Source organism: Mesoplodon densirostris, chromosome 1 (assembly GCF_025265405.1).
Source record: "Mesoplodon densirostris isolate mMesDen1 chromosome 1, mMesDen1 primary haplotype, whole genome shotgun sequence".
NCBI classification, from domain to species: Eukaryota; Metazoa; Chordata; class Mammalia; order Artiodactyla; family Ziphiidae; genus Mesoplodon; species Mesoplodon densirostris.
In genome coordinates this window covers 204,294,175-204,307,147 of record NC_082661.1, presented here as the reverse complement: position 1 = coordinate 204,307,147, position 12,973 = coordinate 204,294,175, and the positions used below count along the sequence as shown (strand labels likewise).

Here is a 12,973-nt window from a genome sequence, read left to right as displayed (position 1 = left end):
AGTGTTCTCTATCCTCAAATGAGTATATGGCCATTGTCCTACAAAGTAGAACTTTGGTGTCTGAATGAAAGTCAGAGCCTAAATTTTAAATTATTAAGGTTAAGAATACAAAGTACTTAGAAAACCCATCAGATTGGTTAGCCTATTAATTCACAACATATCTTTTTTTTAAAACTGGGAACTATATAAGCTTATTAGAACTAATGCTTTGCTTTAAACATTTTTGGCATTAAATTGCTCTGACTTAAGCACATTACATGACAGTTAGATGTCAATTTAAAATATACTGTTTTGAATAAAACAAATAAATGATTTTATACAGATAAAATTAGTTTTTAAACTGCAAAGAATGGAGATATTGGGGTGGAGGGGGACCAACCTTTGAAATTTGGTCTTATCCTGGGATCATAACTGACCAATAGCCTATTCAAGATATTGCTAGTGGAGTTGGCTGGTTCTCGGGCAAGGTCCTCGGCTGACTGCTGCCTATATGAGAAAAAGCAAAACAAAGCCCTGGTAAGTATTTAGAATAGCAAGCAACAGGAATGTGTGATGTTCATTGGAGAAAAGACTTCGCTTTTTGAGATAAATTTGTAGCATGGCTTTTCCAAATAGAGGTGAAAAGTAGTAGACTTATCAGAATTGCAAAAAGTATTTGTCATAAAAAATAAAAACAACCACAAAAGTATTTTAGCATTTAATTTTACCAAATGCATGAAACACTGCCTTAAATACTTCATGTTACTTTCTTTAAAATTAAGTCGACCTCTCACTTGTCCTGAAGCAACATGCAATCAAAATCTAGACAAGCACAAAAGAATGGCAGACAAGGAAACAAGAGCAAAAAATAGTTTTTGAATAATATATGTAATATTAACCTTCCACCTAAGCAAAGGAGTATGTGAATACTACAGGATGATATGGCCAGAGAGGGTCCAAGAATTCATAAAACAATCATGCTGACCCATAAAATGATATTGTCCAAGAAACACACAAGGAATGCTCTCCGTGGAGTAAAATACATCAGGGATTGGTAAAAGCAGTTCCTCAAATATCAGACCAATTAAATAGGGAAAATATAGAGCTCTGAGATACAGCTGCCTTTTTCTTTTATATGTACATATTTGCTGTCAACTATCAAAAAGAGAAAAACTGCCATTTTTTCTATTTTATTCAACTTTGAACAATGAATCTTGACTAAATTGGTAGTTGCTTGGGAGCACATAAACACTTCCTTGGAAGCCAATGGAAACTGTTGTTCTTTACTGTTTGTTTGGATTCATTTACCACCAGTAAAGTCTTATCATATAATCATTTTCCCAGTCCAAAAATAATATCCATGAAAATCACAGGGAAGATTAAAACTACATTTGTTGCATCCAGCATTGTCTATTCTGTACTGATATGGTAAAAGTGTCAATTTCATAAATGACATTATAGGAAGCAAAAAATGTCATGTGCTTGGCTTTGTTTTAAAATCCCAGCTCTGACTTATCAGGTAATTCTTTTCTGTGTTAATTATCATACAATGTGCTGATAAGATACAACCACTACAGGTGAAATATGACATATTGAGAAGCGTATGAAAAAATCTAAAACTACTATGAGTTGATACAGACAACATTTTCAAGTAGCTCTCAGAAAGAATCCAAAACATTGGAGAAAAAAATGAAAACCAATTATTTAAACCTCCCAAAGGTGCAGGAGATTAAGTAGATTTGTTTCCCATGACCTTATCGGTTCCCATATCCTAGCTGCAGGATTTGGGGACCAGTAATGAGATTTTTCCATTTCATTCTCCAGGATTTGGGGACCAGTAATGAGATTTTCCCATTCATTCATTTTCCATTTCATTCTCAAGAGAATGAGGTTATGTGGAAAAATTAGATATTAAGATGTAACTTAGTGTCCAAACCCATCTACAAGTTTTCTCATTCAAGGGAAGAAAACGGAATTGATGGATTACAAACTACACTTGAATTGGATCAATTAAGGACTGCTATTATTATGTCTCGATATAAAATCCTTCACAAGTACATTTCTCCTAAGCAATAGAATGAACCAGACAACACAGACAATTAAATTTTTTTTTTCTTTTTTGGCCACACCACAGGGCATGCAGGATCTTAATTCTCCAACCAGGGATGGAACCTGTGCCCTCTGCTGTGGAAGTGTAGACTCCTAACCAGTGGCCGCCAGGGAAGTTCCACGATAATTTTTGTGGTAGAGACATCTCCAGCCTGATTTTTTCTCCAGCTGTGAAGAGAGGCATAATTTGCCACCCCATAATATTTCTTCAGCATAAAAGTTATTTTGAGCTAAAGGCACTTGAAAAACAGCAGGTGCAGGGAGAGGATTTCTCTAAATTCTTCTTATCTGCCTGAAGAGAGATCCTCCAGAAGGAAGTCACTTGTCTTAAGTCCCCAAAATTAATAAATGTGTATGCCTTTTATCCTGTTAGCATGACTGCTGTCAGACTATTTCATAGACCCAGCTATTGAGGATAGAGAGAGGAAAAAAAAAAACCCAACAAACCTTTCCTCCCCTACATCTGTAAGCTGTGTCGCCCAAACTCATTGGCTAGCCTGTCTAACTCACTACCAGATTTTCTCCTTCCTACAGAATCAGTCAGCCCCCATTCATGGAATATCATAACTCCTCCGCATTGTATGAATCCAAAGACAACCTATCCTTTAATACTGCCCTTCTAAAATCCTGCCCCAATCATCCTGGCTTACTGTAAAAAACACAAACTGATAAATTTACTGTTTGGCAATTATTTTGTAGGTTTTTTTTCATATCTGTGTGTATATTACCAACCAGATGGAATGTACCGAGTGATTCCTGAGGGAATCGTGGCTTCTATGGTTTTGTAATTCCCTACACTTGTACAGCATTGAATACATGTTGCCCCAGGCAATCTCCCACATGCCTGCTCTTCTAGGTTGGTTTCAGCTTCAGGATGCCCGCGGGAGCTATAGTGGTAGCAGCTTCACTCAACATTTCCAGATGAAGAGCATTTGCTCCTGAGATGTCTTCTTAGGAAAAAGGACTCATTTCCCTCAGAAGCTTTCCAGCATTAGCCATTCCTGAACCAACTGTTAGCAAAGAGGAAGAAGCCATCATGATTGTCTCAGATCAATAATCTGATAGAGAATAGGTACTGGATAATCAACCACCATGTCCATTACATGATTGCACTTCATCATCACAAAGACTCACTTGGTTACAGAGGAGAGACATGAACCACACAGAGAATGGTTTTTCAGCAGAGAAAGAGAAAAACCAGATGGGTAGAGAGTCAGCAGTAGGTGATTAAATGGAGCCATAGGGTACATGGTATATGGAAACCAGGTCACAGTAAGGTTCAGAGATTTTCTAAAGTGGTAGAGTCAAGAGTGAAACCTGGTAACCCCCATTCCTAGTCGTCATTTCACAAGCCTGCCATAATGGAAGTGAAATATTATTTATCTTCTTATTACCACCCATCCATGCATTGCTTTAGGTGATAAGATAGATAGGTAGATAGATATTACATTAGTCTTACCAAGTTTTAAAATCACTAGTCCTGGAAAATCTGAAGTTGCCGTTTCTACAACTTGCCAGGGTCTCTCTTCCCTCTAGCCATCTCCAAATGCTTAGATTTCTCTCTACAATTAAATTTAAAAACGTATTTGCCAGTAACAGCAAAAGTTCAGTGTTGGTTGACAAAAATCTCTTGAAATTAAAACAAAGGAGTATATCAAATATGTTATAGCTCTTTTTCTTTATTCTCATTTGTGTCAATACATATTTTCATGTCTGTGCTGCAGGTAACCTGATATGAGTCTTTAATCAACACTTCATCTTTCTTTATATTAGAAATTCAAAGACATTTTAAATTTTAAGTGAAATCTTACATAATTTGTATTCACATGGATGAATTCAGGGATTTTTTCCTACCTAAATAAAAAGATAGAAATGATTCTTTTTCAGCTTGGTCAATCCTAAAATAACATTAAAGTCATCTCCACACATTAAAATATATTTGAAAAGCCTAGATAGCTACATTGCTTTCTTCAAGAGAGCTGAAACAATTTGCATATAGCACATTTTCCTGTGTTTGCACTTTACTATACATAACCTTATAATTTGGAAAGTGGCTAGTATTTATACAAAATAACCAGGGATAAGAAGAGTTAAATTATTTTAATTAGGTTCCATGCTCAATGTCTATTTCATTATTAGAGATTTCACATTCTGAATCTCAGTCCCATATTTTATCCATCTGATGAGGCCATTGTGTTTTCTTTCAATAAATCTATCAACGACTATGATATTATTACACAACAGGATTGATTTCATGGAAATATGATATTAATTTAAGACAATAACTGAGTCCACTCAGGCAAAGTCATCAAATGACTAGAGAAAATAATGTCTTTTATATCAAAAGCCTTTTTATAGCCTGCCCTCTTTTGTTCACTCACCTAAACTTGAACTGATGTCATGACTAATATGCTAAGGAATGGACCAGGCTGTATAGCTGGATGATGTAATGTTTTCCAGCACTAAAGGAAAAATCCAGAAATGTCTTTCCAAAGAGGGAAGCTCAATTTTCCATTAACTGCAGAATGTACTTATTTTCCATGACCCTTTAGCGACCACACAGCACTGCTGCATTTCAAAGCTGGTGTGCACGAGCATATTGGCTTCACATCCTCCCTTAAACCAGGAATCTGAGTCAAAGGACCGTTTTGTTTTTCCAGTTATAAATTCAGCAACCAAGGTCACAGGTCTTCTCAGACCTGAGTGTGGCAGGGCACTAGCCAGGTCATCTCAAGGAGGGCGCTGCAGAGCTTTCGGCTGGATGTGAACCAAAGCAAGCACCGGGGAGGAAGGAAAGAGCAAGGCGTGCAAGATGTATACGTTGTCTTATTTCTCCTCTTTACTCTAGGGCAGTGATTCTTTACCTCGTTTTTAGCATTACAGACAACGCTGAGAATATGATGAAAGGTATGTTCTTCCCTTAGAAAATGGCCGCAAAGTTTGCAATGCTGAGGGTTCCCGGATGTGCCCCACAGGTTAAAAAACCCTCCTTCGTGGAAACAAATGCTGTTATCCTCACCTAAAGTGAGATAAGGAAAGTTTTTTTGTTTTTGTTTTTAAAGCTGATGGGACTTTGTCAAAAAGACACAGGAGCAAACTGAAAGAGCTCCCTACGGCCAAATCTAGGATGACTTGAGCAATAAAATAAAATTGTACTGGCTTATAATCCAAAGTATAAAATAAAAATGCAGGACTCCATAAAGATGTAAATAAAGTGGTTGATTGAGTAAATAACTAAATGGTAGAGCACAGACAAATCTACCATGCAGAATTCCAAATAATTGGCATAGATCCTCTTCTCTCAAATTGCTGGAGCATCACACCCCCCAGCTTGGTGTGAGCTGTGCACAGCGACACCTTTCCAAAGAGCATGGGATGGAAAGGGGAAAAAACAGGAAGTTCTCAGGGGGAGAAACCTGACAAATGCGACCTCACCCAGGTGATTAACCTAAGCCTCTTAATCAGGTGATGTCATGTTGATTCTGTGTACCTTTAATATAATGTGATGGGACTGTCATTTCTAAACGAGTGTTCTTCCTCCCCAAAACACATCACTTCAATCTAGTCCTGACAAAAACATCAGACAAATCCCAGTGGAGGGACATTCTACACACTACCTGACCAGGATTCCTCAAAGATTCCATGGCCACAAAAAACAAAGTCTGAGAAACTGTCATAGCCAAAAGGAGCCTAAGGAGGTGTGAGGACTAGATGCAATTTGTATCCTGACTGGGGTCCTAGAGCAGAAAAAGGACATGAGGTAAACACTAAGCAATCTAAATATAGCCTATAGTTAATAACAATATACCACTGGTGGTTCTTTTTTTAAACATCTTTATTGGAGTATAATTGCTTTACAATGGTGTGTTAGTTTCTGCTTTATAATAAAGTGCATCAGCTATACTTATACATATATCCCCACATCCCCTCCCTCTTGCCTCTCCCTCCAAACCTCCCTATTCCACCCCTCTAGGTGGTCACAAAGCACCAAGCTGATCTCCCTGTGCTATGTGGCTGCTTCCCACTAGCTATCTATTTTACGTTTGGTAGTGTATATATGTCCATGACACTCTCTCACTTCGTCCCAGCTTACCCTTCCCCCTCCCTGTGTCCTCAAGTCCATTCTCTACGTCTGCATCTTTATTCCTGTCCTGCCCCTAGGTTCTTCAGAACCTTTTTTTTTTTTTTTTTTTTTTTTTTAGATTCCATATATATGTGTTAGCATACGGTATTTGTTTATTTGTTTTTCTCTTTCTGACTTACTTCACTCTGTATGACAGACTCTAGGTCCATCCACCTCACTACAAACAACTCAATTTTGTTTCTTTTTATGGCTGAATCTTGAGTTGTAAAAAATGTGCTAAACTAATGTAAGATGTTAATAATAGGGGAAACTAGATGCAGGATATTGGGAACTCCATATTATTTTGACAATTTTTCTATAAATTTAAAACTGTTCTAATTTTTTAAAATTAATTAATTTATTTTTTGCTGTGTTGGGTCTTCGTTGCTGTGCGCGGGCTTTCTTTAGTTGCGGCAAGCTGGGGCTACTCTTCTCTGTGGTGCATGGGCTTCTCATTGTGGTGGCTTCTCTTGTTGTGGAGCATGGGCTCTAGGTGTGTGGGCTCAGTAGCTGTGGCTCACGGGCTCTAGAGCGCAGGCTCAGTAGTTGTGGCGCACGGGATTAGTTGCTCCATGGCATGTGGGATCTTTCTGGACCAGGAATCAAACCCATGTCCCCTGCATTGACAGGTGGATTCTTAACCACTGTGCCATCAGGGAAGTCCCTATTCTAATTGTTTTAAAATTTTCATTTGAGGAACAAAAAAGAAGAGGGGAGAAAAATAATAATAATAATAAACACCTCACCAAAGATGAGCAAGATGGCAAATAACATATGAAAAGATGCTCCACATCATGTATCACCAAGGAACTGCAAATTAAAACAACAGTGAGGTACCACTACACACCGATTAGAGTGGCCAAAATCCAGAACACTGACAACACCAAATGCTGAAAGGATGTGGAGCAACAGACACTCGTATTCATTGCTGGTGAGAAAGCAAAATGGTGCAGCCACTTTGGAAGACATTTTGGTGGGTTTTTATAAAATGAAACATACTCGTACTATATGATCCAGTAATACCACTCCTTGGTATATACCCAAAGGTGATGAAAACTTATGTCCACACGAAAACCCGCACACAAGGCTTACAGCAGCTTTATTAATAACTGCCGAAACTGGAAGCTACCAACACGTCCTTCAGTAGGTGAATGGATAAATAAACTGGGGAACATCCAGACAGTGGAACATTATTCAGTACTAAAAAGAAATGAACTGTCATGTCATGAAAATAAAAGGAGGAAACTGAAATGCATATTTCTAAGAAGCCAATCTGAAAAGGCTGTAGAGTTCCAACTATATAACTTTCTGGAAAAGGCAAAACTAGAGACAGTACAAACACCAGCAGTTGCCCAGGGGTTGGAAGTTTGGAGGAGAGATGAGTGGGCAAAGCACAGAGGATTTTTAGGGCAGTGAAAATACTCAGTATGACACAATAATGATGGATACATGTCATTGTGCATTTGCCCAAATCCACAGAATGCTCACCACCAAGAGTGAATCCTCATGGAAACTACGGACCTTGAGTGATCACGACGTAGATTCACCAATGGTAACAAATGTACCATCTGGTGGGGATGTGGATAGTGAGGGAGACTAGGCCATTGTAGGGGCAGAGGGTACATGGGAAATCTCTGTACCATACTCTCTATTGTGCTGTGAACCTAAAAATTCTCTGAAAAAGTAAAGTTAAGAGAAAGAACAAGAAAGAAGCTAAAAGATTCAAGAGAGGCAACCACACTTTCTTATTCCCAAATCCACAGCCATAACTGGAGGTAAACTCTCTATACAGTCAGGTAAAACTGACATTTTGATCATACGTGAAGGCTGGGGCTTATGAAAAACCACTGCTACAAGTCTGTACATATCCCCTTACTAAGAGGTTAGTTCCCACTTTTATCTACATGGAAGAATTTTCAATTAGACAATCAGATAGACATACAAAGACAGAAAAACACTTCCTAGATTCAGGTAATAAATTAGGTCAGTAGTTATTTAAGAATCCAGATAATTGTGGGGTTATTGTAGAGTACTTTTATTTGTTTTGTATTCGCCTTACTATAGTATAATTTATTATCACCTCTCTTAACAGCTTCGGTATTTACTTTCCATTCGGTTTTCCCAAATTGTGAACGGAAGGTTTATGAATACAGTGAGTGATACCGTTGACTGACTAGTTGACTTTAATTAGTTTTATATTATTTGAAAAGAATGTGTTTATGAGTGTATGTGTATATGTGCAGCAAAGTCTGTTGTGTTATAATTGTCCAAGAATTATAATTACAAACAGTGTTCCTCAACAACTGTTTTATTTATCACTCCAGTTGGGCTTAAGGAACTGTTAAATCCCATGGAAACATTTGACAAACTTGTCTGTCTTCAATTACACAATTACATTACTCATGGCTTATAGAAAAAAAAATATATTTTTCATGAAGTAGAAACATCTATTTAGAGATGCTATATATTGGACACAAGCAATTTCCAAAACTCATCAAAGTCTGTGGTCCTTTTGATACAAGCCTCATGGCACAAGGAATTAAACTTAAACCTCAACCCAAACAACATGTTTACTGGGCAATTATTTTCCATACTACACAGAAATGGTATTCCATGCAGCCCAGCAAATCAGAATCCATAGTATTGCAATCATACCTCTGACTCTGAGACAAATTACAACTGGAACAGGACTTATCTTCTGTCAGTTTTCCACATGTGGCATAAGTGTAAAATACTTCCCTTCTGGCCTAAGAGACATGGTAATAAGATAAGCTCCACAGTCACATAATAAAGTTAAGTACGGCTATCACTGAAGACACTCTTACCTTAAGAGTGGACACTGTTCTAGTGCCAGACAGACTGTGAGACTGCCACGTGACACTGGCAAATCACTTACCCTCTCTGAGCCTCCGTGTACTCACCTTTAAATGAAGGTCTAAATGAGGTGAACTCTCAGATCTGTGCAGGTGACAAACCAGATCCCCCTGTGATGGATCCTGGGGTGCTGCTTCCCCCCAGATCTCCCAGCACAAATGAGGCTGCCAGAAATGTGGCTGCTTAAGGCTCTGAGCTCAGTCTCTTTGGAAACAGCCTTCAGCTGAAGGCAACCCATGTCTGAAGACTCTCTGTGAGGACACCAAGCCCCAAGTCCCTCTCTACTAACTGAGGCCACTCTAAAGGCCATCCCAGCCTCAAGCTCCTGGGGCATCAACTGAAGCCTCAGTTGCAACTTCCTTGTTCCTGTGTTTGAATCTGCCTTTCTCAGCCCCAAGAGGTCTTGTTCCCAAAACAACATCATTCTGCAGGTCAATCTCCATCTCAGAGTCTGTCCCTGAGAAAACTCAACTTAGGACATTAAACAGTAAGATCCCTTAAAGAACAACAAAAGCTTCACCAGTCACGCAACTACAATATGCTGCATTTCTCTTCTACTTCAGTCATATAAGGTTTCATTTAAGAAAACTCTTGGCATTCACAACACTCCATGCACAGTGCATGTGCTAGTTAGGTATTCAAGAGTCAAACACACATATGGATGATTCTGACATAAAGGTGGTATTTAAAGCTGCAGGTTCTGATGAATGTGTCCAGTGATTCTCAGCTTCAATTGTGCACTGAGCCCCCTGGAGGAGCTCTGCAAACTACAGATGCGAAGTCGCACGCCACACCTCCAGATTGAATTAATGCGGGATGAGACCCAGGAATTAGGATTTAAAACCTCCTTGGATGATTTTAATAATTAGACAAATCACTAGTTAGAAAAAAAATTTACAGTGACAAAAGGACATGGAATTGTAACACCAGGAGCCCCAACATTTAATGAGCAGATGTAGGAAGATAAGCCGACAATTAAGGCAAAGGATAAGCTGCCCAAGAAGAAGGAGGTGTGGGCAAAGAACGTTGCCTCCATATCAGTAAACAAAGGATGCTGCAGCCATCAAGCCATCACATGACAGCCACACCCCGCGATGCCCCCTGAGGGGACTCAGGATGAGAAAGCACAGGACGCTGGCCCCCGGCAGCGGCAGCTTAGGTGCACGTCAAAGGAAGGGTTTCAGGGAGCCCGGACTCTTGCATCTTCCCATACATAGAAAAGTGCTAAATTCATTAACTTGAGATGTCTGGCTTTCCTTAATTAACAGTAATCTTTTGATGTTCCGATTACTTGGTCTTTGTCGCAAAAACTCCTCTGTCCTGGCTCTCCCCTTACCTCTTTGGAACAGTCCCTCCAAGCTATTCTGAGAGGCTGCATCCTGGGCTTAAGTCCTCAGTTTTGTCCGCCAAATAAAGCGTAATTCTCTACTCTTAGGTTGTGCATTTTTTTTCTGTCAACAGAGAAAACCCACAAGTGTGGTGTCAACAGAACTCCAGGAAAACAAATATTTGATGGAAGGGTTGGTTCACAGGACCAAAGCTGCTGAGAGGTTAATAAGTTGGTTCACAAGACCAAAGCTGCTGAGAGGAATAATAAGACTCTTCACAGGATTGAACAAAAGGGAGAGCTGCTTTCCAGCTGAGGGAGAGACATAAGCCACACTGGATGGAATGATAAGATGTAGGGCGGGAGATGGAGTGAAGAATTTGATTGGAGGGACTTCAGGACATGGAACAGGAAATCCTGGACTCTCCTCCCACCGTGGATACATCATCTCAACAGCAAGGCACGGATGCATCCCCTCTGTGAGAAATCCAGAAACTAACTGACAGGCTTCTCCACCCAACCAGTCTCAATGACCCCAGTAGGAAAAGGGGAGACACTGTATCCCCACAATTCCCATCCCCCAGGCACTGTCCACCACAACACAAACCAGAGAGAACAGGGAAAGAGTGGAACCAGCATCCCAGCTCACTGGGGTGCCACCCCAGGGATGGGCTTCTAGCTCACCTGTGTCCAGACAGTGATGGGGCCTGTGGATACCAGTCCCGTGGGGACCACAGAGATCCAAGCCGGGGCTGGAACCAGGGGCACTGGCCATGGATCCTCCCGCCACCTTAGTGCACAGTGTTGAGCTCTAAACCCCAGCACCGGGGTCTTCCCTGGTGGCGCAGTGGTTGAGAATCCGCCTGCCAATTCAAGGGACACGGGTTCGAGCCCTGGTCCAGGAAGATCCCACATGCTGCGGAGCAACTAAGCCCATGCACCACAACTGCTGAGCCTGTGTTCTAGAGCCCGTAAGCCACAACTACTGAGCCCACATGCCACAACTACTGAAGCCCATGCACCTAGAGCCCATGCTCTGCAACAAGAGAAGCCACCGCAGTGAGAAGCCCACACACCCCAACAAAGAGTAGCCCTCACTCGCCGCAACTAGAGAAAGCCCATATGCAGCAACAAAGACCCAACACAGCCAATAATAAATACATAAAAATAAATAAATTTATTAAAACAATAAAAAATAAAACTCTATCCTAGCTCATTCCCACATCTGCAGCCCAGGGTCCCTGCCACACTCTGCACAATAGACACTGTGTGGAAACAACCTAATGTCTATTGACAGATGAATGGATTTTTAAAAGCAGTCCATGCATACACACAATGGAATATTACTCAGCCCTAAAAAAGGAAATCCTGCCATATGCAACAACACAGATGGGCCTGGAGGACAGGATGCTAAGTGAGATAAGCCAGTTTCAGAAGCACAAATACTGCAGGATTCCACTTATATGAGGAACCTAAAATAGTCACACTCATAGAGACAAAGGAAAAAATGGGGGTTGGTGAGAGTGAGGAGGCAACTGGAGTTGGTCATCAACAGGTGTAAAATTTCACTTAAGTAAGATGAGTAAGTTCTGGAAATCTACTGTACAACGTTGTACCTAAAGTCAACCACACTGTATTGGACACAAAATCTGTGAAAAGGAGTAGATCTCATGTTAAGTGTTCTCGCCACAATAAAAATATTTTAAATTAAAAAAAAAAAACAACAATATCCAGTGACAACTCACCCCCAAAGAAAATCCACACTGTATTTATACATAACAAAATATTGTGACTGAGTTATTACTCAATTTAAGATAGAAAAAAAAATCAGTCACATTACTAGTTTGCTTTTGTTTTTTTTTTAAACCAAATGGCTGATTATTTGAACTATTTCCTTAGGTAATATTTGAAAACCAAGTTTAACGTCCTGGTTTTCTTCTAAGGAAAATCTGGCCCATGAAGAGATAAAAAAGTGAATACTAGCAGGACAAAATATCACTGGGTATAGTTCCTAAATACTTAGACTTCAAAAGTTAATAAAATAAAGCTACTCTTTGTTACCACCCCCAAAAGAAGAGTTGGACTATACTGACTCCAGAAAAGGAGAAAAACTGAGTAGAAACAAGTGTGGGTTTCAGAAACTTGTGGGAATTTTTCTTTACATTAGTCTGTGTTGTAAAATCTGAGTATGTGATAAAAGATGCAGTTGAGTGGAAAAACTTGGAAATATTAATTCCCATTTCAGATTCCCTCCCCCCCCAAAAAAAACCCCAGAGTCAATGAAATCTATGTCATGGGAGACATAATTAGTCCTGGATGGAGGTGGGGAGTGCCTTCTCTGAAAGGGGAAAGGTGGGGAATACAGGCAGGATCATATGCCTGGTGGGAAAACAGTCAGACAGATGTCCTGTCCTCCTTGAAAGTTTCACTCTAACAATCCAAAACACAGAAAAATTCTCTTGTTTACCTGCCAAGAATTAAGCTATCACAGAGCACCCAGAAGATAAAAAATGAAATATACTGAATTGTATTTTAAAACAATTCAGAACCTTAAAGGTAAC

At 39.8% G+C, this 12,973-nt stretch overlaps 1 protein-coding gene across 1 annotated transcript in view; it reads right to left on the bottom strand.

The window, feature by feature from the left end:
• Positions 1–12,973, bottom strand: part of GLRB (glycine receptor beta) — a 75,212-nt gene that overhangs the window by 44,637 nt on the left and 17,602 nt on the right. Inside the window, exon 3 of the mRNA XM_060093679.1 lies at positions 380–486. Coding sequence (XP_059949662.1) covers positions 380–486 — 107 coding nt within the window. The remainder of the gene's footprint in view (positions 1–379; positions 487–12,973) is intronic.